The 24,097-nt window shown below is 28.5% G+C and overlaps 4 protein-coding genes across 4 annotated transcripts; 2 read left to right on the top strand and 2 right to left on the bottom strand.

Annotated features, from left to right (window-relative positions):
- Positions 1–24: 24 nt before the first annotated feature.
- LOC109596627 (protein sarah) lies at positions 25–2,051 on the bottom strand. Its single transcript, XM_020012196.2, has 2 exons — positions 1,667–2,051; positions 25–1,609 (listed from the first exon to the last, which is right to left on the bottom strand). The coding sequence occupies exons 1-2, from the start codon at positions 1,860–1,862 to the stop codon at positions 1,134–1,136; spliced, it is 672 nt and encodes a 223-aa protein (XP_019867755.1). The 5' UTR covers positions 1,863–2,051; the 3' UTR covers positions 25–1,133.
- Positions 2,052–2,314: 263 nt separating this feature from the next.
- On the top strand, positions 2,315–11,457 carry LOC109596625 (nucleoporin p54). Its single transcript, XM_020012194.2, has 7 exons — positions 2,315–2,466; positions 8,993–9,265; positions 9,323–9,766; positions 9,828–10,412; positions 10,469–10,725; positions 10,782–10,901; positions 10,954–11,457. The coding sequence occupies exons 1-7, from the start codon at positions 2,409–2,411 to the stop codon at positions 11,179–11,181; spliced, it is 1,965 nt and encodes a 654-aa protein (XP_019867753.2). The 5' UTR covers positions 2,315–2,408; the 3' UTR covers positions 11,182–11,457.
- On the bottom strand, positions 3,928–5,823 carry LOC126264830 (uncharacterized). The gene is made up of 2 exons (XM_049964315.1): positions 5,543–5,823; positions 3,928–5,066 (listed from the first exon to the last, which is right to left on the bottom strand). The coding sequence occupies exons 1-2, from the start codon at positions 5,546–5,548 to the stop codon at positions 4,128–4,130; spliced, it is 945 nt and encodes a 314-aa protein (XP_049820272.1). The 5' UTR covers positions 5,549–5,823; the 3' UTR covers positions 3,928–4,127.
- A 5,229-nt stretch (positions 11,458–16,686) lies between the features above and the next one.
- On the top strand, positions 16,687–22,621 carry LOC109596616 (zinc finger protein GLIS2 homolog). The gene is made up of 4 exons (XM_049964355.1): positions 16,687–16,752; positions 21,398–21,560; positions 21,620–21,867; positions 21,931–22,621. Exons 2-4 carry the CDS (start codon positions 21,510–21,512, stop codon positions 22,544–22,546), a joined length of 915 nt encoding a protein of 304 aa, XP_049820312.1. The 5' UTR covers positions 16,687–16,752; positions 21,398–21,509; the 3' UTR covers positions 22,547–22,621.
- The last annotated feature ends 1,476 nt before the right edge of the window (positions 22,622–24,097 follow it).

Below are 24,097 nucleotides of genomic sequence, written 5' to 3'. Positions count from 1 at the left end.
ATTAAAATACTTTAAATTTGCTTCTAATATATTTAGTATTTACAGATAATTACACTGATATACATAGCATATGTGGTTATTTTCAAAATTTAAATAACTAATGATGAGAATTTTATTTACAATAACATTTGCATTAGCCCAAAACAGGAATGTAACTAAGATTAGTAACAAAGACAAAGATGTTGAAATTAGAGAAAAACTGATAACTATATGTTAATAGATATCACAACGTTATGTTCAGTTATTATCAAAGTAATCAACAACAATTAAATATTTATTATGTTAATTTAATATCACAATTTAATAGCTAATTCATATTTTTAAATAAATAAACAATAAAACACAAAATAAGTACACAGTTTATGATAGAATAACAATATCCATATTGAATAAAGAGCTTTATTGATGATGTTGATAAAAAATAATTTTGGAAAACATGTAAAGTTAAATTTATGTGGAATTGTCATCACTTTAAGTTTATTTCATACTCGCATGATTAGTTTTTTGAATAAATCATCATAAAGCTCTTGGTGCACATTGAAACACTCATATTAATTTGTAATGTTTTAACACTCATTAGATATTGTACATTTAGATATTTACGGAAAAAATGAAAACAGTGAGCAAAATGTGGATGTATATTTTTCTGATATGGCCGGTTTAAAAATGTTCGTTGTTCATACAAAACATAAGTTCAATTTTATACATTCATAATTTTTAAATATTATACACTACACAATAACACACTAAAAATTAACTATGAGATCAAATATACATCCAATAAAACTCAAGGAAACAAACGAAAAAAATGTTTTTTCAAAACGAGTACACTGAATATAACAAACACATAACAACGAATAAATTATATAAAAAACAAGGATACCTATGAGAAAATTTAAAGCTATTGAAACATCTAGAAAGTTGGTAATGTATTCTGAACACAATAGTGGAACTGAACATTACTTATTTTAGACTGGTTTAACAAATCACTGAAATTATCACATTTAATTTCTGAAGATAGAAATGTAAGGAAAAAACTATTCAGTAGAGTATTTAAGCTTAGGTTTGATCTAAAATAGCAATTTGCTCCACATATTCAGCATTCAGAGTAATTACACACCACAGAATTATAATTAACTCCTTTCAGGGCATGCTGTTTGTGAAATTCTTTGCTTAACTCCAGTATTATTTTCCAGGCCTAAAGCTGTATGAACCACAATGCTGGGTTGTCCAGGAGAAGGTGGATGCAATTCGTGTGATGAACCAGGTGATAAAGTGGCCAATGCAGCAAGCAGATCATGGTTAATTATGGGTTCTCCTTCTGGCCTTGGCTCCCAATCGAGAGGTGGTGAAGCAGGAGGTGAAATTAGGAACTGTTTGTAGGGTGCTGGGGGCTGCAATGAACTATTCTTCACAGGTGTAACAGGTTGAGCAAAGTAGCATGTGATAATTGATTCATTTATTTTGTACTGATGGAGCTGGATCCGAGCACTGGCTGCTGCTATTGGGGTCTGGAAATTCGCCCTTAGCCTCCTGAAACTGCGGAGCCATTGAAATGTCACATCTGGATCATAGGTACGAAATAAATCCTCCAGCTCTCGTTTTTTATCTATAATACAAGACGGTAATTAAAAAATTAATATATACTTAAGGTACTTTCAGTTACCTTGAGAGGTGAAGACAGAGTCATGAATGTTTGTGACAATTAGTGAGGTGGGCAAGTCTTCAAATTCGTCGTCAGTGTGGTGATCGGGACTTACAATTTCGGCCTCTGCCAATAAATTCGGATGTACATTTGGAAGACCATCCTGATCATTTATAATAATATCCTCATCATTCATTTCTCCATTACTTTCTGCCATTCTTTAATTTAAAGTGGCCCCGTTTGTAGCAGAATAAATACTTATTCAGTCTAATTACAAATTTCGGATAAAATCATACTAGTACATAAACGTTCATAAATGATAATATTTTAATCACTGTAAATGTCAAACGATTAAGTAAGTTATACTCATGAATGGAGATTTCCAAAACATATGATTTTGTCTTTATTCCACGTTCGACAGTTGTGTATTTTTCATCTCTTTCACGAAACAAATGACGTCCAATGTTCCACTGTTCCAATATCGATAATTTCATATTACCAACATTTCAGGAAAACCCACGCAATTTTAACTTACTTATTTTTCAATTATTTTAAATAGTGAAGCTCTTTTAGTTATTTTTACACGAAAAATAATGAAATTTCAATAAAACATCGGCTCAAAAATATAATTTTAAAATTGTTATATTTATAAGTTGGTATGCTGTGGATTTAAATTTTTGTGGTTATGTTTAGTGTCATTTCATTAAAAATCAAATCCTCGCATTATTTCATTATAGTTTAAATAATTAATTAAAAACAAAGTATGTCTTTTACATTTGGAAGTACTTCACAACCAACTTTTGGAGCCACACAACCTAAAGGTAAGTGTAATTGTAGGTTAGATTGCTTTGTCAACAAAGCGGTTCTTTAAAAGCTATCATTGAAATTCTTTGTCTTTAATAATTGTGTATTATATTCAATAATTAATCATCCAGAAATCAAATTAATAAATAGACATACATATCTGATAGACATATAATAATAAACTTGTTACTACTTCTGTTCGATTAGTATTTTTAACTTCACTTATTTGGACTAGTTGTGAATATATGTATATTTCATCAAGTTAATTTAATAAATTACTAACATGCTACTCATAATTTTACAAAATACACACAAAAGGATGTACAAGGTATGAGGTACCATACAGTGGTTACCCTTTCCTACAACAATATTTTATTATCGAATTTTGTTAGAAAATTTTGTCTTATAAAAATAATAAATAATGCAAATTTTCCAGAAATTAAATTTCAATTTTTCATTTCTGATTTGAAATAACTATTTATCCATATTTTTTAAAAATTAATATTTTATTTAACAGTTATTAACTCTTCTTTGTTTGTTATTTCATACTAATTGGATTGAAAGTTTTAAATAATTTTAAAAAATTACTAGTTTGTCTGACAATAAAAGTTTATAATGATGCAAAGGCAACCTTATTATTATGATAATTTAATTTCAATTTTTTTAATTTATATTTGGAAAAAGTCTGTAAATAAAAATATAAGTTTAGTGTCATTATTTTGTCGAAGCAATCAAATTTATCCATTTCAGGTCTATTTTATCAAAAAAACTAATTTAAAACTAATAATCTTTGGTATTCAACAAACTACAAAAACAATTATTAATATTACATAACCAAGATATAGACTTTTTTATTTTAAATTTAGCAAAAGTGTATGAATCGAGTAAAAAACGTAGATTCAACGCAGTATAGGTCGAAAAAGTACTTTTGAAATTAATAATCATGACTCCTAGAAAATAGATACATTACATATTAATAAGTATAACATAACAAAAAAATATATAAATACTAATAATTTTAAGTACGCATAGGAAATAAGTTGTGTATGACATTGAGTACAATTGTATATGCTACATATATTTTTTTATTCATAAAATCGGTAAAATCTTCAGTTTGCCAGAAAAGTTTGTCTTATAAAAGTAATAAATAATGCTAATTTACTAAATAATATTTTTTAAAGTAACATTTTGTTTAATAGTTATTAACACTCCCCTGTTTTATTATTTACAATATATTAGATTAATGGTTTTTATTTTTTTTTTTTTCAAAATTAAAGGTTGTCGACAGGAAAAAGTATAATGTTGCAAATTACAACTTTACTATGATATTACAAAAATAAGTTGCTTAGATATAAAACATATAAAGGTAAAATTGTTAATTTAAATTGTCTGTTAATGAAGTGAAAAAATATAGGCTCCGTGTTGTGATTTTGTCGTCTAATTTGCCCAGTTCAGGTGTGTATTTTTAAAAAATCACATTTTAAATTAATAATCTTTATTATTCAACAAAATACTAATAATACAATTATCAATATAACATAATCGAAAAAATATATAAATAATATTAACAAATTTTAAGTAAACATAGATAATAAGTTGTGCACTGCACTGAGTAGAATGGGAAATATTTTCAAATATTAATAGTAACATATCTTAACCAATAATCTCTTACAATTGGTTATATTTTTACGTTGAAAGCATCATCACAATCATTTGATTTTGTTGTGGATGTGCTGACATCCTTCAGTTGTGTCACATCATAGGCTCTACATTTACTTTTTCTGGTTTTGTGCACCTTATAGGCGGCAAACATGACTATCGCCACCAAAATGAGCATAGCTATTACAATAGCGAAAATGATGTAGAGGGTGTGTTTGCTCTCGTCGTGTTTACCCTCTGTTAGTATTTCAGTAGTAGTTTCCCTGATTACGCTGATCACATTTTCGGTAGAGGTGATCACTTCAGGTACGATTGCGTTATTGGCCGTTACACTATCCGTTGACTCTGATATCACTTCTGTAATTGTTTCCATAGTAGTTGTGATCATTTCCGACGTGTTCGATGAATTTTGGGTAACATTTAAATCAACATTGTTGACCACTTCGCTTACTGTAGTGTTCAATACTTCGTTGATGTTGATGCCTGTATTACTTGAGCCCGTACTTATTTCCAATGATGGTGTAGCTGTTTCTGTTACCACCGATGATCTCACTGAGGTAATTAGATCGTAGACACTCCTGGCTGTAGTGATCACTGTATCTGTGGCAGTTTCTGTCGCTGTCTGTGTAACATTATCCGTAATAACATCGACAACCTTTTCTGTAACACTAGATACATCACTGATTGCATCAGTAATGGCACTTGCAACTTGTGTCGTAGTTTCCGTAATGGCTTCAATGTTTGTGGTTGCATCGGAAATAGCATCTGTCACAGTACTAACGACATTTGTTGTTGTCCCTTCAGATGCTTTAAGAAGAGATTCTGTGGTAGTAACAGTCGAATCCGCCATTGTAAAGCTGTGGGTAAAATTGTCGACAATGTGCTTGATTTTGGTGGTAATTTCATCCGCTGTGGCGGACCTGTGTTTGGTGATCTTCGAGAAGTCGAGCTTTAGTTCCTGAAATAGAAAAAAAACTATTATTAACTAACTCTTTTACGTATTTAATTTTAATTGGAAAATATTTTCGCTAATTGGTCATAAGTGGAGCTGTTGAGATTAACGTAAATCAGTTAATCAATAGTTTGTGCCTTCTTTATGTTTAAGAAAACAAAATGAGTTCAAGTTGTATATTTTTGTTTATGCACTTAAATGTGATTATATGTTATCGCTGTATATTAAATAATAATTAAGTTAATTTATTTTTCTAATATAAATGTTACCAAGTAATACCTGATCAATTTTTAAGTAAACTTCGGTATACACACGAATACGAACTATTTCGACGTTAGAACAACAAATGTTAGAAAACCCGATAACGCTTCTATTATATTCTAAATTAAATCTTCGGTAACCGACATGGAAATTAAATTTATCAACATGTAAATGATCGAAGGCCACAGAAAACACCAACCATAAACATTACATTACCGTACCTTCATTTTTAACAAGATATTCCGACACAATAAAAATCACACTAGTTGTTTTTTTGTTCGTTTCTTCTTCTCCTATCACTCACTGGATGTGACAATCGCTGCCGCTTCTTATATATGCAAACAATTTAAGTTATCACGTCAATGGATTTTCATTCGCACAATTATTCATAACGCACTGACTCTTGTCTGTATATTTCCCGTGGTAATTTTTTTATCTGAGTCCATAAGGAAGTGCGGGAAGATACAATGGTGTTCTTGGATTATGTACGCCGCCTTCCCCCTACCCCCTGCGTTGTGCACAATGCCCCACAAAAAGTGTGGGTGGTGACTCTTGTGTTTACGGGGTGTTGCTATCTTGGAAGGAAGTCGGATTGTCTTTTTGATGTTTCATATAGAGATTTATCAAGTTTTATCAAAAATTTAAGAATTATTTAATTGTTTAATGTTAATGTTTTACTTATAACTTTATGTTTATTAACAAATATGTTCGCCTTAAAACAACTGATGTACCTTTAATTATAAAAAAATGATAGAAATACTAAAAATATGTAGTTAAAATGTTGTTTTTCATTTTCTATGTGAACATACCATAATATTTAAACTAACCAAAATGATTATTATAAATTTATACAGGATGTCCTAAATATGGCCACTGCAGGTATTAAAAAAACTGATTAGTATGTACATTTCAATTTTTTTAAAACGCTACCACCTTCGAATTTTAATATCTTTCAGAAAACTGTAATTACTTTTTTATTTATTTTTCTATTTATTTTTGACAAATGTGAGAAATTTTATTAATAAAATTTCTTTTCAAGATAAGTAGCTTATATTACGTAAAAAATGGGAGATTTGAAATAAATATATAGATAAATAAATAAAAATATTATATTTTTTCGAAATATAGCAAGTGCAAATTTTTAGAAATATTTTAAAAACGAATATATTAAAATGTATTAAAAAATTAATGTCTAGACAAATTTTTCTTTAATTAGTCCAGATATAATCTACAACAGCCAAAGACAACCAATTTGGGAATTTTATATAAGTTCTTATGTAATAATATTATATCTTGGCCATTAGTTCAGTTTAGTTAATGATCATTGACAAAAGTTTTAGAAGTAATATTTTGTTAATATTTTTAAGAAAAACGTCACTGGGATCAAAGCATCATGATAATTTTCGCATTTCCTTATGGAAATAACGATAACACATATATCTTGACTCATTGATATTTGCGAGGTTCTCGTCCTATATTTTGAAATATGAGTTTATCAGTTGTAATAATGAATTTGCAATTTTTCACTATTATTTTTTAGCATTAGATAGTCAGAAAATTTCAAATGAAAAAAAATAGAAAAAGAAACTGTGGAAAAGTTTTTTTTTTGAAGTATTCATGTTACCAAGTACAGCAGAAATAGAATTAACTTTGGGAGCTTGAAGTTTTTATGTTGTTCCTTGGTGGTTGGGATAAATATTTACCATAATTAAAAAGTAAATTTATGATTTATGACTATTTTCGGCAATAAGAAAATCGTGCAGAAAATAATCCCAGATGTCCTCGAGAGTAATTTGCTGAAGAAACCATAAATTTTACAACATTATTTTGATGAAATTCTCAATTTGAAATTACAATTGATTGAATTTACAGTTTAAAAGGATTTGGAAACTTCTCAACCTATTACAATGAAATGAATATTTTTTACTATGCACTTTTTATTACGGCATTGTTTTTGCAGATTATTAATGCCGCAAATGTTTTTAAAAAATGTATACCATTTACGTATCAACATTACACGATAATAAAACTGATTTCTAAATAATATAAGTGATAAAGATTAACTTTACATAGTCCATAAAATTTTTAAATATGTCACAATTAGTCATATAACTGAGTATACAATATGTACTAAAATTGTATTGAATAATTTTGATAAATAGGACAATGGAATACATATTTTTTTTCGTTAGTCAGCGTAGGATTTTCCAAACAGGAATTTATTTTTTTTACTAATTTGTAAAACCGCAGAAATCACACTAATGCATTCATGAAAATAAAAATAAAATACATATAATATGGAATAATTGGATAATGTAATATTAATATTTATTAATTAAAATCATAAGTAAATTACTATATATGAGTCTATAATTTGTAATTAAAAAAAGTTAAAGATACTTGAGTTGGCACAGACTTATAATGATCGGAAGGTGAGTCCAAATTGTCGTTTAATACATTTCAATCGAATGAATACAATATTCTAGCAAACAGTCCTACTCCTTGCTATTGCGAAATACTTAGTAATTCTCGTGATTGTTGTAAATTCCCCATATTGCTTTATATTTACTTGGTATTATTAGGTCAGCATAAAAAACAAATTTTGCAAACTGTGACGTCGTGTCTACACATATGGATTATGAATTTGTTTATGGTTTAATCGTGAATTAGCCACATCCTCCGAAATATTTATTTTTTCATAAAACCACATTTAATAATAACTCAGTCATGCTTATTCAAAGTTAGTTTTGTCTCGTATATTTCAAGTAAATGCTTATTTTTATTAGTTCAGATATATCAGTCGAACTTGGATAACTCAAAGCAAATTGGTTCAGTTCAGGGTGAAAATTGTGTGTAATCTTTACATGATAATATACATGTCTTGATAACTTGATTGTTTTTGGCAAATCATTGTTTCGAGTAATCAACTGTATATACCATACATAATAAAGTAACATTCGTTTATTTTGATGTATATGCTACTAATTAAATTATTAAATTAAGAATGTTGGTTTTCAAACTATATTCACTTAGTTTTTATAACAGGATGTCAATAAAACGTTTGTATTGCTTTATTTTTATTATATTTTACCTCATCAACATTTGTTTCAAACAAAAAATTTAGAAACATCGAATGACAATTAACTGTTAATGACAAAATGATAACGTACAAAATATAACAACTTGTTTTTAAAATATTTAAATCTTAATTAAATATGTATAATAAAAATTACTTACAGTTTCAAATTGCAGTTTATCAACATTTGTAAATAGGACTATACAGGTAGTAATTACCGTAAACAATGATGAACAACAAAGTAGTGTGGTGCATATGAATTTGAATAAGAAATAGCTAAGCGATAGCAGTATCAAACAATTATTTTTAACAAGGCTAAAACTACAAATTTATTATTCAAATTGGTTGGGTTGCCACGAGTGAGCGTGAAGGGGTCTCCAGGGAACAATAATGATTATTTATTTATAGTGGCATTCGTTGTGCAACGTTGTATGGTATAAAAATGAAATATAAAATAGTTACATAATTCATATGAAAATTACAATTGCAAATATTATATGGATGTTAAACCATTATCTTTTCTTTGAATAAATTAAACAATTTATAATATTAAATTTAACTTAATCTATTGATTGATTAATCAATTTATTATTAGTTTCATCCTTTGGGTCTGGCTTCGGGACGCCGGCGTCAACGGCGTCCACCGGCTTTGGTTTCGGTGCACAACCTCAGCAGCAAGCAGCACCCGCTTTCGGAGCCTCCACCTTTGGGGCACCGGCAGCCTCTACCGCCCCCACATTTGGCTCTACCTTCGGAGCTCCCGCCAGTAGCGCCCCCTCCTTCGGTAACACATTCGGCGCCCCCGCCACCTCGACCCCGGCCTTCGGGGGTGGATTTGGCACGGCCGCCGCCACCCCAAGTTTGTTTGGTACGTAATGACTAACAAAGTTGTGATCAATTAATTAATGTTATTTATAATTTATAGGAGCCCAAACCACAAAACCGTCACTTTTCTCGACGCCAGCTTCTGGTACTTCAACTTTATTTGGAGGAACCCAAACAACTCAGGCGACTGGCCTCTTTGGTGCAACTAATACCAGCGCAGCTCCTAGTCTCTTTGGCACAGCAACCTCTTCCACCCCGTCTCTTTTTGGTAGCTCCTTTGGCACCACTCAGACGTCAGCCCCAAGTCTCTTTGGCACCACCGGGACAACTCAAACAGGGTTTGGCACTGGCGGAGGATTATTTAATACCGCCACATCGTCCGCTCCGTCACTGTTCGGTTCAACCGGTTTCGGAACGAGTACCACAACTTCTGGATTCGGAGGTTTTGGCGGGACGACCGGTGGTTTTGGAGGGTTTGGCACGAATACCAGTACCACCAATTTGTTTGGGAATTCATTTGGAGCTAAACCTGCTACAACAACTGGTACTTAAATAATTTTAATATTTTCGTACTAGACATGTAATTGAATGAATAACATTTTCAGCACCAACTCAAACACCCCAGTCAAATGCTCAACTTGCTGTAGCCAGTGTATACGCAATAAATGTGTTTAATGACGAAAGAGACGACATCTTAAAGAAATGGAATATGCTGCAGGCTTGTTGGGGCACCGGCAAAGGTTTTTACAACATGCAACAACCGCCCATTGATTATAAATGCCAGAACCCCTTCTATCGTTTCAAAGCCATCGGTTACAACATAATTCCGGAACAAGACAACTCGGAAGGGATAGTCAAATTAATATTTAATAAAAAGATTTCAGAGTTACAAAACCACAGGGAAGTATTAAAAAATGGTATCGGAGGCATTCTCGGAAACAAGCCGAATCTAACTGTGGACGTGACTCAAATTAAGTCAGCCAGTGATTCTCAGACTGAGGTCAGAATTACTGTATCTGAAAAAGGTGTTACTGGAAGCGTCAGAAAAATACCGGCCACCGATCTTTCAGCCTATTTAAATCAGCCAACTCAAAAGCAACAATTATCTAATGTAGGAGTTACTTGTATAACGCCTTTTATTACTCCCAGCAAAGCTGAACTAGAAGAATATTTGAAATCTCCACCTGAAGGTTGGTGCGATTTGTGGATACAACTGTAGTTCATTAATGTAAATTTTTTTCTTTAGGAGTCGACGCCCAAATGTGGCAAGCTGCTATACAAGACAATCCCAATCCCAAGAAATACATTCCTGTGGCAATAAACGGATTTTCGGACTTAAGGTCTAGAATGATAAGTCAAGAACATCAGACTGGTCTCCACCAAGCCTTTCTGGAGAAAGTTAACAAGGAAATTAGTGAACTGAAGACTAAAGATGCTTCTTCAACGGCCCAAATATCCGAATTAAAACATAAATTTTTAGAATTACAACATCGCATATTAAGGGTATTTTATTTGCACAAAATAACATTAATCACACATAATGAATATGTAATTTGCAGATATTAGTAAAACAGGAAAGTACGAGAAAAGTAGGCATAGCGATTCAACCTGAAGAAGACATGTTAAGAGGACGTTTGGAGATGATGTATGCTCACTTAAATGCGCCAAAACAATATAAAGTATATATTTTAATTAAACATCACTACTAAATGACTAATGTATGTTTTGCAGGGCCAAATAAACGAATTACTTTCACATGTTAAATTGATAGAAGGTAGTAAAAAACAATCCACCCAAAATTATAGAATCGATACAGATTCGGAGGAAGATATTAAACAGTTTTTGAAAATGGAACAGGATGGTGTTTCTCAATTGATTAACATAGTCAAGTGTGATTTACAGGCTATTAAAATAATAAATGAGGGCTTGCAACAAATGTTACAGAGTAATACCCATTAATTTTTTATTTTTAAGTAATTGTAAGATTGATACACAAATTGTCGGATATTCTTATTGTTCCTCTTTTTAATAAATTGTGTTTTTAGATATTTTGCAGGCAATTAAATATTAAATCAAGTTTCATTGACACTTAAACACTATGTTTTGTCTATTCTAAGTTTGATTTGTTCTAAAATACAATTTAGACGTAATTTATTGGTCACCATTATATCAATATTATCTATGTATGTGCATGTAAATTGTTAAATTAATTATTTTTTTAATAAAGTTATTTTTCAACGAATTTGTTTTTCTATAGAATGTTTGGATCAGTTTTGAAAAATATCCATAATAAAGGAAGAATATATTTAAAGAATAAATTTAATTATTAATTGAAAATGATGATTTGAATTTTGTTTATGGATTTTTATATGTTAAAAGTCCAAATTTCTTTGTAATTCAAATTAATAATTGTTTAAATGTAAAAACTGTTTTAATAATTTTATTATATAGTAATTATAATTTTGTTATAAAATAATTTAATTAATTTTTAAATTTATTTAAAATTACACCCAAATTATGCATTCATTAAAAAAAAACTAATTTATACGTGACAATAATAAAGTATTTTGTGACCATGACCTGAGAACCTAAATTTGGAATTAAAACAGTCTATAATCAAACAACAAATCAGCCATTGTGGTTTTGTAAACATTAAGAGTCCGAGCACAGATCGTCTATTTTTTTTTAAATAATTTTACTTTTTGGGTATATTTACTTTGAGTAGCTTACTATTAGATATTATATGTAATAAATCAAATAAATTATTAGTAGACTCAACCTCTAAAACATTCATTCAACATGTACAATTTTCTTTATAAATAATTTCAATTTAATCGATATATTAAATAAATTATCGTTTCAACGAACGTAACCAATATACAGTAGTGGTCATTATTATTATGGTCACAACTATGTTGCTTAAAGTGAACTTTTAAAATAATATTAATTTACTAATATTGTCTATCTAATCTATTCTAAAAATTAATATTTTTTTATTTTATAAAAATAAAGTTATTTTTCTGAATTTATTTGCACATAAATATATCAATTTTAAATTTGAAAATCATTTTTATTAACAAACATTTAATTTTACATTAATACTCTTTATAATATAATTTTTGCTTTATAATTTCAGCACATCTCTAAGGCATAGATTGGACTAGTTTCCATGCCCATATTCCTCTAAGCTTCTTGAATTGCTCGTTGAAATTTTTATGTCGAATTTGCTTTTTAACATGATATAGATCTCTAGCTTTAGAATATTTTTCGTATTTTGCTACGTTTCTCAATTTTTTTTATTATTTCAAGACTGACTGCTTTAGCTGCAAACTCAGAATTATAATTTTTCGTAAATAAAGTAAATAAACGAGTGGATAAAGTTGCTATAATGCAATGCAATGTAATATAATGAAAAATAAAACTTATACGCACTTCATTAAAAAGTAAAATTAAATTAACCAGTTGCATTGCGGACATAACAATAACAACTTTACATATAATGGAATCCACTTCAAGTAGTACAGCTCATATTTTTATCACTGTATGTAAGGTTCTAATAGTACATTAATATTATTTTTTTCCACAAACGAATTAATTCATTCAATTTAAAATTTTCTTAGTGTTGAAACTACTAATAGCAGTATATAAACATTATCATAAAATTAAACATTAAATATAAAATTTAAATAAAAAAGAACGTCTAGATAATGTTATAATATTAATTTTTATACCTCTTCTACGACTGCAAATAGGATTTATTAATCATTACTGTGCTAAATAGACAATTAAATTGTAGTTAACATCAGCTCGTGAATAAAATGACTGTTAAATACTTACTGCAACTTCAGTTCATGATTAAAGGTCACAGAACACCTAAAAGTCATACTCTAAACTTTAGTCCACACGATAATGTTAAGATTAAAGTTAAAAACTTTTTATTTAAAATTTCATTTCTAAGTAGTATTTATCTTTTGTTTGTTATTAAAAATATAAGCATAATTATGTAATATGCATAATAAAACTATTCACTGTTTACTCAAAATTTTATATTTTTTGCAACCCAAATAAATTGAATGAGGTAAATTATTTTTTAAGTTGTTTCAAAAAACTAAACTAATAAAAATTTTCTACTATATTTGTATTATTTTATGTTATGACCTTGAAATTTGAATTGTTTAAAATTGGCGCTCTTTCTACTACCCAATATTCTTCCAATGTATGTTATTATTTAAGTACGCATTTGTCTGGAGTATGATTGGTATGACTCATTAAACCCTTCCTGGATTTATATATCCAATATTATCGATAAAGTGATCAAGGTTAATGAAGTGCAGTGTGCAAAAAATTTATTATTTTATCACGTAAATTGATGGTGCTTTTCATATATTCTTTAAATATACAATACATTTGCTATAAATATAAATGGGGATTTACAGATAGATTTTAATCTACAGACAAATTAAACTCGATCGTAAGTATTATTAATTTAATGAATTTTTCATCAATTTGTTCAGAAAAAAGTATCAACATGTTTTTTTTTTAAATTGTTGTATTCAAAATCCGTTTGCATTTCTCAAAAATGTTCATCCTGATAAACTTTTGTTATGGTATAAACTATCACTTTCACTCGAGATTCGTTTCCTAGCATAAAATTTTTGAAGGGCTACCTTGAGGTATGATTCTAATTACACTCTATTTTTCAATGAGTGGATAAATTCTAACTCAACGTGTAAACGTGTTTCCAATATTATCACCACTGTCATAAAAGTTATTATAAATAAGGATTAAAAACTAATAGAAAATATAATAAATTATTTTATATATTTATGTAATATTTTATTTATTGAAAAAATGTGATAGTTTAAAATATTACGCTACAAAAAGTGTGTATATTAAAAGCAAAAATAAAATGAAAATATGAGAATTTTTGTAAGAACTTCAATAGAAATATAAATAAATAATAAATTTAACAGAAAATTGATATCGGTGAAATAAATTTTGATTGGCAGTGTATTTTTACAATAAAATTTCCTTTAAATATTTTATTATTTTTGGCAATTAGTTGTTTAATGTTTAGAATTATACTTAATCATTATATTTAATTAAGATTTGGGTACATTAAAAATATTTTTTGAGAAAGTTAAATATTGTTGTAAATTGTAACAATTTCACGAGACTTGTTAAAGTTGAATGTATTGTATCGCAAAAGCAAACTGTAAAAGGATGACTAAAGAGTTTTTCATTTTCAATTCCTGTTGTATTTTTGATTATTATATTTTAGATTTATTTTTTAAAAAATATAAGTTTACTTCAATTAAAAGTTTTTCCAAACATTTTTTTTAAGTTACCAAACATTTGTGACAGTAGGACGCTTTACATGCTCATACAAATATGTAAAACCTTTTGAATGAGATATTAGATACACCCTCATAAAATTTTTATTTTATTGTACCAATTTGAAAAATCTTTTTTTCAATTGTAGAGCATTAAGAAATGTATTTATGGACAAAATGTTAGGTTTTTTAGAATAAAACCAAAATTTACTGAGTAATTTTAGACATAAAAATTGAAGAAATCACACTAGCAATTTTTTATAATATATTTAACTACCAAATTTCACAAAAAGGAAAATGTAAAATAAGATAATTTGTACTGTTTTATTCCATAGTATATTGGATTTAAGAAATAAAAAATTTATAAAAATATAATTATTAATTTTTCCAGAATTATACATAATTTTTTTATGACATTTTATACTCATTTAAGGTTAATTCAGTGGTATGAGTTCTTCAATTTTCATATCTAGGTTTGTCAAAACCGTACAAAAATTTTATGGGGGTATCTCTGGCCACACTGTGTGTAAAATTTTATGTTATTTCATTTTGTAGTAACAAAAAAATGCAAAAATCTAAAATGTCAGTGGTTATCCAAGTAAAGTCCCTTAAAATTGTGAAATACCTTCATCTATATTAATTTGACCTTGAATGTTTTTGTGCCAATAATACGTGTGTTTGATATGAAATTCATTATATGAACTGTCTGAACATGTTATCGCGCATGATTGAATTTTGTGTGGGCTGATTGGAAAGATATAATATTATCAAATACTGAACGAAAAAATAACTCATAAATTGATCTGATGCAATAAAAATTATATTTAGTATCAAAATAAATAAAAAATTGTAACAATTATGTTTTGACCAAATAAATATTTATTTACAAACAAATGTAACATACAATTAGAAGTTTTAATAATGAATAATAAAAAACAAGTAGACATCAATTGGTTGGATCTACAGTTTTCTAGTCAACTAGTCGCGCCGACTACTAAAGTACTATTATTGAACTTCATTTACGTAATGTAACCTGGCAGCGGCGTTTCCTTTTGCCTCACGTAATCTATAATCAAGGATGCTCCAATACATCAATTATGAATCCGACCGCAAGTCAAGCAGGCCTAGGTAAAAAAACCTACAGATTAGGGTTATAAGAACCTTTTGTTGATCGTAACAGGACCGCACTTGTATACTCAATAAAGTTTATTTCAAATAGTTCAAGTTGTTTTAAAGAGTTTACGGTTTTCAGATTTTGCTAGAAAAACAATTATAATTTAAGACCATGTTTTAGAATCATTTACTGAATTAATTGAGGAAAATGAACATGACCCAAATTGTGTGCTTCAGTGTTGCTAAAAGTTAATTCTCATGAATATTTTAGATGCACTCAAAAGTATCAAAACGCGGTTTGCGATACTCAATGTTTAAAAAACTGTTCTTTCTCTTGTGCTCTGCAAATATTAGTAACAGCAAAAGATAATTCATTTGGGTTACCCTGTACACATATGAATTATTTTTATCACAAAGTTATTGCATTCCTTAATTTATTTGTGTTTTATTAAATACAAAAGGTCTAATTTTAAAAATTTAAGTAATGAGTAAAAATAAGTCAGCCACAAAAAGTAGTAAATTAAAACAAAACTAAGATTAATTAATTTTTGAATAACATAACAAAATAATTTGAATACAATTATTAATGAATTTATCAGAAAATGTGTAAATTGTTAAAAATAAATAAAAGAGAATTCAGAATAGTTATGGGATCCGTCTCTGGGTTTATGGACACGGCACATCGAAGAAGGTGCACCTATCCTTGCTGGGGGCCTTTCGGCGATCTATTTAAGACTTACTGGCGGACCCCCACAGCTACGAAGTTACGTATTAGAAAGAGATACAGAATTAACGCTGGTAGCGTCACACCAAATCGCCTTCTTTGTATGGGGTCCGTTTTAATAGGTGCACAATCGACAAATTGTGCCCAGCTGGTTGTGTGAACGGGCTTTTTTCACGCCGACCACCAAGCCACAGCTGTGCCGCTGCACTACCATGTGTTTTTTTATAATTTCAAATAAAAAAGCTTAACACCACAGTGGTCGAATGGTACAGGGGACATAACAAAACAGTTTTATGAAATTTGTTCTACGTGTCAGTTGGCCAGCTTAGCTGTGTTGTGCACTTTTTTGGGGTTGTGGTGGTACGTTTTTTGTTTTTTATAAAAAATATCACGTTTTATTATTGCGACTACTATTCTTTATTGTTATTAGTTGCAATTGTTTATCTTGAATTTATTGTTTTTTAATTGGATCTTAATAATGTACTTTAGACTATAATTTTAATTTAAAATATTTTTAGTATTTTTTATTTTGAACTAAATGTGTTAGTTTATATATATTTTGCTAATTTTATGATTAATATTTACTCTGACATGAATAATTTTGGAAATATCTACATCTAAATATTTTTTGTACATTCCTGTTTTTGTGATGATTCGACTGAAATATAATATTATTTTATTTTTTTTAATAAAGTGTACACTAAGAAAGAGAAAAATGAGCATCAAAAAAAATCTTAAAAATATATGTTAGGTTAATATTTAATTAACAATTTAAAATATTAATATATATTTATTTTGCCAATTTTATTATTAATATTTACTATAAAATTAATTTATTATGAATAATTTTCGAAATATTTGTGTATTTTTTGAAATCATTTTCGTTTTTGTAATGATCCAACAGAAATATAATATTATTTTATTTTCTTTTTTAATATTTTTTTAATAAAATATACATTAAAAAAGAGAAAAACTTGAATATCAAAAATAAATAAGTTAGGCTAACATTTAAGTGATAATTTAATATATTTTTGTATTTTTTAACTTGAGCTAAATAACTTAGTTAATATATATTTTGTTAATTTTATGATCAAAAATTACTGACATAATGGATAATTTTGGAAATATTTGTGTCTAAATACTTTTTTCAAAACATTTCTGTTTTTGTGATGATAATATTTTATTTTTTAATATTTTTTTAATAAAATATACATTAAAAAAGAGAAAAACTTTAATATCAAAAAAAAATCTTAATGATACATGTTGAGTTATCATTTTAATTTCAAATATTTTTTGTATTTTTTTATTTTGAACCATATATTTTAGTCAATAATAATTTTGTTAACTTTACGATTAATATTTATTATGACGTTATTTCATTACGCATAATTTCAGAAATGTCTGTATGTAAATTCTTTTTGTTATTTATATAATATATCCGTATCTGTTTTTATAGTAATTCTACTTAAATATATTATTTTATTTTTTTTAATAAAATATACATAAAAAGAGAAAAACTTGAATATCAAAAAAAATCTTAATAATGCATGTTAGGTTATCATTTTAATTTCAAATATTTTTTTGTAATTTTTTTAATTTCAATTAAATATTTTAGTCAATATTTATTTTGTTAATTTTACGACTTATATTTATTATGAATAATTTCAGAAATGTCTGTAAGTAAAGTACTTTTTTTTGTTATTTATATAATATTTCTGTTTTTATAATAATTCTACTTAAATATATTTTATATTTTCAAATAAAATGTCCATTAAAACAGAAAAAAATCATATTAACTCTTTTTATTTATTATTTAAAATATTTTTGGCCTCCTTTATTTTTATTGTCGATTTTTGTTGATTGAGTGATAATTATTACATAATATGATGTTGGTGTTAATTTAACTTATATGATTAAAAAAAAAATTAATTTTTAGTATAAAATATTATTACATTAAGTAAAATGGTGATTACTACTATTGAAATTTTCTAAAAATAACATTTATCTTATAGTCATTTCAACATTTCTATGTATAAACACAATTTTTAAAAAAATGTCTTTTTTTTACTGACTATAAAGGATCAATTCTTCTTGTCCAAAAATATGTTTCTAATTAGAATACAATTATTTAATATAAAGACGTCAATATACAAGAATTAATAATATTTACTTTGTTATTTATGGAAACAAATTGTTTAATAATATATTATTATAAATTTATTATAATAAGCTTATAATTAAATGATAATAACATTTTGCAACCATTTTATCATCATCCATATACTAATATTAACAAAAGTATTAAGATGGTACAATGTACGTAAAAAGGCTGTTTAAAAACACGCAGTTTCAATATTGCATAAAGTTTCATTATTTGTTTAGTTACAATTAAATATGTGCAAGTTAATAACAAAAACACTGTAGTTGTGGGTATCTCAGAATGTTATCAGGCAGGAGTAAAACCCGTTTTTAACAAGATATATGTAAATTGCCCTTTTTATGTGTTTTATTGGAAACATTAATTTGCTTGTTAGTACCAGAAAGTAAAATACCGAAGTTGAGGAGGTTATCGATGATGATGATGAGTATTATTTTTAAATGTTAAAAATCATGACAAAAACAATAAATTTTCATTAATAAATTTAATCATCTTCAAATGACCTTTATAGAATTGGGATTTAGAATTTATTATTTTTAGTTCTCAAGTTTTATATCCTGAATTATTCAGGACAATCAAATCAAAGTTGTTGTCAGTTCCTGGTAATAACATGAACAATGTTGATAATATTGATTCTATACGCAGTACAATTTTTTTCCTGAATTATTTCGAAAACAGCGCATGCAAACAAACGATAATACAAAAATGAAAACAAGCATAAAACTTAAATAAACTTTATCATGTTGCCAATACTGGATATTGTCGCAAAATCGAACCTCCTGCAGAGCATATCGGAGAACTACGTAGTTTGCGGGTCGTAAGGTCGTGAATTTCACAAGAAAACTGGATTTGATTCCTTCAAACCGAGAATAATTAAAGTCTCGATAATTTTAGATCTGTGTAAGAACAACACATTGTCATTATCACATCGCCCCTAAGTTCATGTTCTTATCGAATTAAATTAATTATTTATAAAGTTGTATCACGAATTAGTTTGTTTCGTTTCGATTCTCAACATGCTTTACAATGGGGTAATAAATAATTAGTTAGGTACGATAAATTAATTTAATTAATACCACGTTAAACAACGTGATTTGCACTTTGCTAGACCAATATTTTTACTATCAACGATCTATAAATACACAATAAAGCTATTTTTGGAGATCAACAACATATTAAATTAATTTGTCACGTTTGTATACTTTTGCACCTGTTCATCAAGTGATCAGACGCGTTACTAATTGACAACAATCCGATTGTTTAAATATAAACAGATACTTATAAACTTAAGTGCTTTAATATTAGAGGAATTTTATAAGTACCTACGTTAAGTCTCTTAAAAATATAAACGATTCCAGTGACCTCAAATGAATTAACAATATTCTAACATCTATAGCCAGATAAACAATTTAGTTTACAATTAGGAAGGAACAAGATATTTCGTTCTTAGAATGAAACATGCTTTCCGATAAATTTTATTTGTCCCAATTATATTTTTTTCTTCGTGATAAACCTATATGGATCACCATCGACAACAACTCTTATATCACGTATTAATTAAGTGACCCCCAAAAATATGTAAACCGGTTTTGGTGAGATAAACACTTATCTGCACAATTCATGTTCAAACATTTACTTAACAGCTACAACCATGGAATAATTGTAGACATGCATAGGAGAGGACAAATTATATAATAAGACGAAATTATTTAGAAAAAAATACGACTATATATTGATTTTTGCAACCTCATTTACCAATCTAGAAGCTAGACTTAAGCGTATCTCATTTCAGTGAATAAAATACTTCATGTGAAGATGTAGAAATGCTTAGCACAGTTCTATAAGATGGGTTATATTTTATTCGATTTGCTTATTTAGAAAATTGACATTTAACTTAAGTGAACTTAAGCAATGTAAATTAGTTAAGTATGTAAATATATGGTATGGTTAAAAATTTAAGACTCAAAATAATAAGTCAAGAAAATTACGATAAGTTTGTGATAAATACTTCAAGTTCGTGCCAAGGAAGTACTCTTCTTCAACCTTTGATCTCTCAAATTGGTGATTCCCAAGTTTGCAAGTAGAAAAATTGCTAGATAAGCCTTTTCAATTTGAGATTGCACCACATCACTGATGAAAATAGGTACTATTGTATTTCATAAAAAGGGAATTTCTAATTTATTATAAATATTCAATAGATGGTTAAATGAATTTAAAAAAGTCTTATTAATTTCAATAAACAAATCCATTAGACAGTACTTAGCAAGACCATAAACAAACATGGTCGACCCATTGACAAATAAAGTCGACTTTATGTTTTGTAATTAATCCGTTTACGATAAACTGAGGGAACTGGGTTCTGGTTAATTTTTGAAAATATTAATTTGATAAGAGCTTATCACGCTCCGGTTGAATCTGGTTCGAGGGTCGAAAGATAAGAGCACTAGCAGATTTATCAGGCCCCCCTGACCATGCATACAAGCTGGCTGGATTTAACCAGTTCGTATTGACATTAATATGACTCTTTATAAATACTCAAAATATCACTTTGCCCCCAGCAATTGCGAATGATAAGGAAAAACATTCGTCGTTGTTTACGAGCTGAACGAAGATGGACAACTTATGACACTTGCTCGTCTTATCAGCATTGTAGATATAATTATTGTTGATTTTTTACATAAAGCTCATTCGCTTAGACGAATAAGATAGACAATGATCGAGCATGTAGTGTGGTCTCCTTCTAGATTTCGGAGGTTATATAAATCCCGAAGCGTGATGATCAATGTCAGTTAAACTTACACTGTTTGTTATTTCCATGTTAAACACCATGAATATTTCTCATCATAGGTTGGTGGTTGGACCACCACTTCATTATTACTACTATCCCGGAGAAGTAAACAACTTAATTCCTTCACAATTTCCTTACTTCCAACAATTCGAGAACTACTATAGGCCTCCAATGGACAGTCCTGAAGAGTTCATGTTTCCTCCATCGCCCAACAGTATTCAGGTACGTTTTAACTCCATTTAAATGACTGAACCCTTCTAATATATCATTTTTATTTACAGAGTGACAGTGACAATTCTTTGTCAAGCGTAGAAATATCACCAAGACCCATCGAAGTGAAAAAACCGGTGCCCAAACTGCAAGAAAAGATCGAATCGAGATGCTGCTGGAAGAACTGCGGAATAGCATTTCAAAGTTTGGATGAACTAGCAGCACATGTTTCAAAGGTTCACGCGGTTGGTGGTCCAGGAGGACTGTTTTATTGCGGTTGGGAAGGATGCACCAGAGACAACAAAGGCTTTAACGCAAGGTAGGTGTTACGTGACAACTTCTGCCGTTAAAACAAATTTTAAATCATCATTTATTGTTACAGATATAAGATGTTGGTACATGTGAGGACGCACACTAATGAGAAGCCCCACAAATGTAACATTTGCGAAAAGTCATTTTCCCGCGCCGAAAACCTGAAGATCCATTTGAGATCGCATAGTGGCGAGAAGCCCTACGTTTGTACGGTACCTGGATGTAACAAAGCATATTCGAACTCCAGCGACAGATTTAAGCACACCAGAACGCACCAGGTGGACAAACCTTACCAGTGCAAAGTGCCAGGCTGCCCCAAAAGGTACACGGACCCAAGCAGTTTACGAAAACATGTCAAAACATACAAACACTTCGTAAATGAAAAACAGCAAACGGCTGCGGTGCCGGTGGAAGTTCAAAAGGCAGAAGAAAGGTTGTCCCCCAAATCGATAGAAGCGGACGAAAACGAATTGCATCCCTCCAAATGCAGCCGTGACATGTGCTATAATATAAATCAGACAAAAGACTTTTTAAGTTTAGACAATATCTTAAATTTAAAGAAAGAAGAGAAAGTCATAAAATGGAACAGAACTTGCTTCTTTCCGTCCCCATATGAAGATCCTCGAAATCATGCCATGGATATAGATCTGCCGTTGGATCTCAGTATTCATCGGCAGAGAGTTTAATATTTATCAGTATTATTTTTGTGTGTTGTATTTTTGAGTTGTATTTTTTAAGTATAGCAATACTGATTTGTGATATGTTTGATATTCTAATATTTATATAATTTATTATACGAATAAAAGTTTATTATTTAAATACGTATATAATGGTTAAGTAATTATTTTAATATTATTCTAAATATTCAAAATTAGTGCATTATGGACACACATCTAGCATTACTAATTTCTGGATTTCAATGTTATCATTAAATGTTCTATTTATAAGAATTTGTTACCCTAATATAATTCTGAGATGTCCAATTTTTTGGTCGCAATTTTCTATATCTATAGCTACAAGCAATTGTAACTGCGACTGAATAGCTGGGATTAGATTAAACTTATAAGCCACTCTTTCTTAACTAAGATTCTTATTCACTTAATATCAAAACGTCACCTATTGATGTATATTTATGTTCTGTGAAATTCGATTTTGTAATTTTTAATTGAGTAGATGAGTACAACTATAATTTTATAGATGGCATAATATTCCAACCGATAGATGTTCAGAGAGGCGACCTCGCGAATTCAAAATTTAATTTACATGGATTATAGTTAAATGATGTGATTATATAAAAAGCAATAAAATGTATGTGATGACACTAAACTTGAAATAATAAAACTACATTTGTGTTTTTATTGAATAATTCAGTTTAAATAAAATTTATTTCTAATTATAACACAAAACAACCAATAAACCAGTGGCGGACTAAGGCTTAAACGGGCCCTAGGCAACATTGTAAGTCCGGGCCTATTTTTCAGTCATCGTTTTAAAGCATAATGTATGTACAAAAATTAAATAAACATAATTTATTGAAACAAACATAAATTATTAAAACAAGAATAATAATTAAACAAATATACCTATATTGATTAGTTATATTGCCTTTTTTCTCACTTTTAACTCTGCAACTCGTCAATTAGTTTGTCATAATTGATAGAGCTATTTAGTAACTCTATTTCTATATAAAGTAATGATAAACTATTTTCCCAGAATTATGTTCAAATTAGGGAATGTCGCAATAATTTTATTTTCCTGAATAAATGACCGCATAGATACGGCGAAATAATATTTTCTTTACTTATAAAAGTCTTAAATTGTAGTACTTCATTTTTCAGTTCTGTTAGGTTTAAGTCTTGTTCATAACATTTTAATTTCTCTATTCAAGAGTCACTAACAGCAGTATCATGAAAAATTGTTTTGAATTTATTGTTAATAGTTTTATATCTCTCAGATCTTTTTTTAATGTTGCTAATTAAAGAATCGCATATAATAAAAAAAATATTAACTTTAAAATGTTTTTTGTCAGTGAATCTTATTTCATGTTTTGGAATTTCATCATGAATTAGGTTTCGTATTTTCTGTCGTTTTTTATCATTAGTATATGCAAATATCTTTAATTTTCTCTGCTTCTTTTTCTAAATTGTCAAAATCATCTCTAACAGTTTGTGTGATCTATCAATGAATCATATATTAAAACTATTGTATTTAGGGATTCGTCTTTTGTTGAAGAGTAT

This window comes from Aethina tumida, chromosome 3 (genome assembly GCF_024364675.1).
Source record: "Aethina tumida isolate Nest 87 chromosome 3, icAetTumi1.1, whole genome shotgun sequence".
Classification (NCBI taxonomy): domain Eukaryota; kingdom Metazoa; phylum Arthropoda; class Insecta; order Coleoptera; family Nitidulidae; genus Aethina; species Aethina tumida.
Note: the sequence above shows the minus strand (reverse complement) of the source record. Positions and strands in the feature narration are given on the sequence as shown.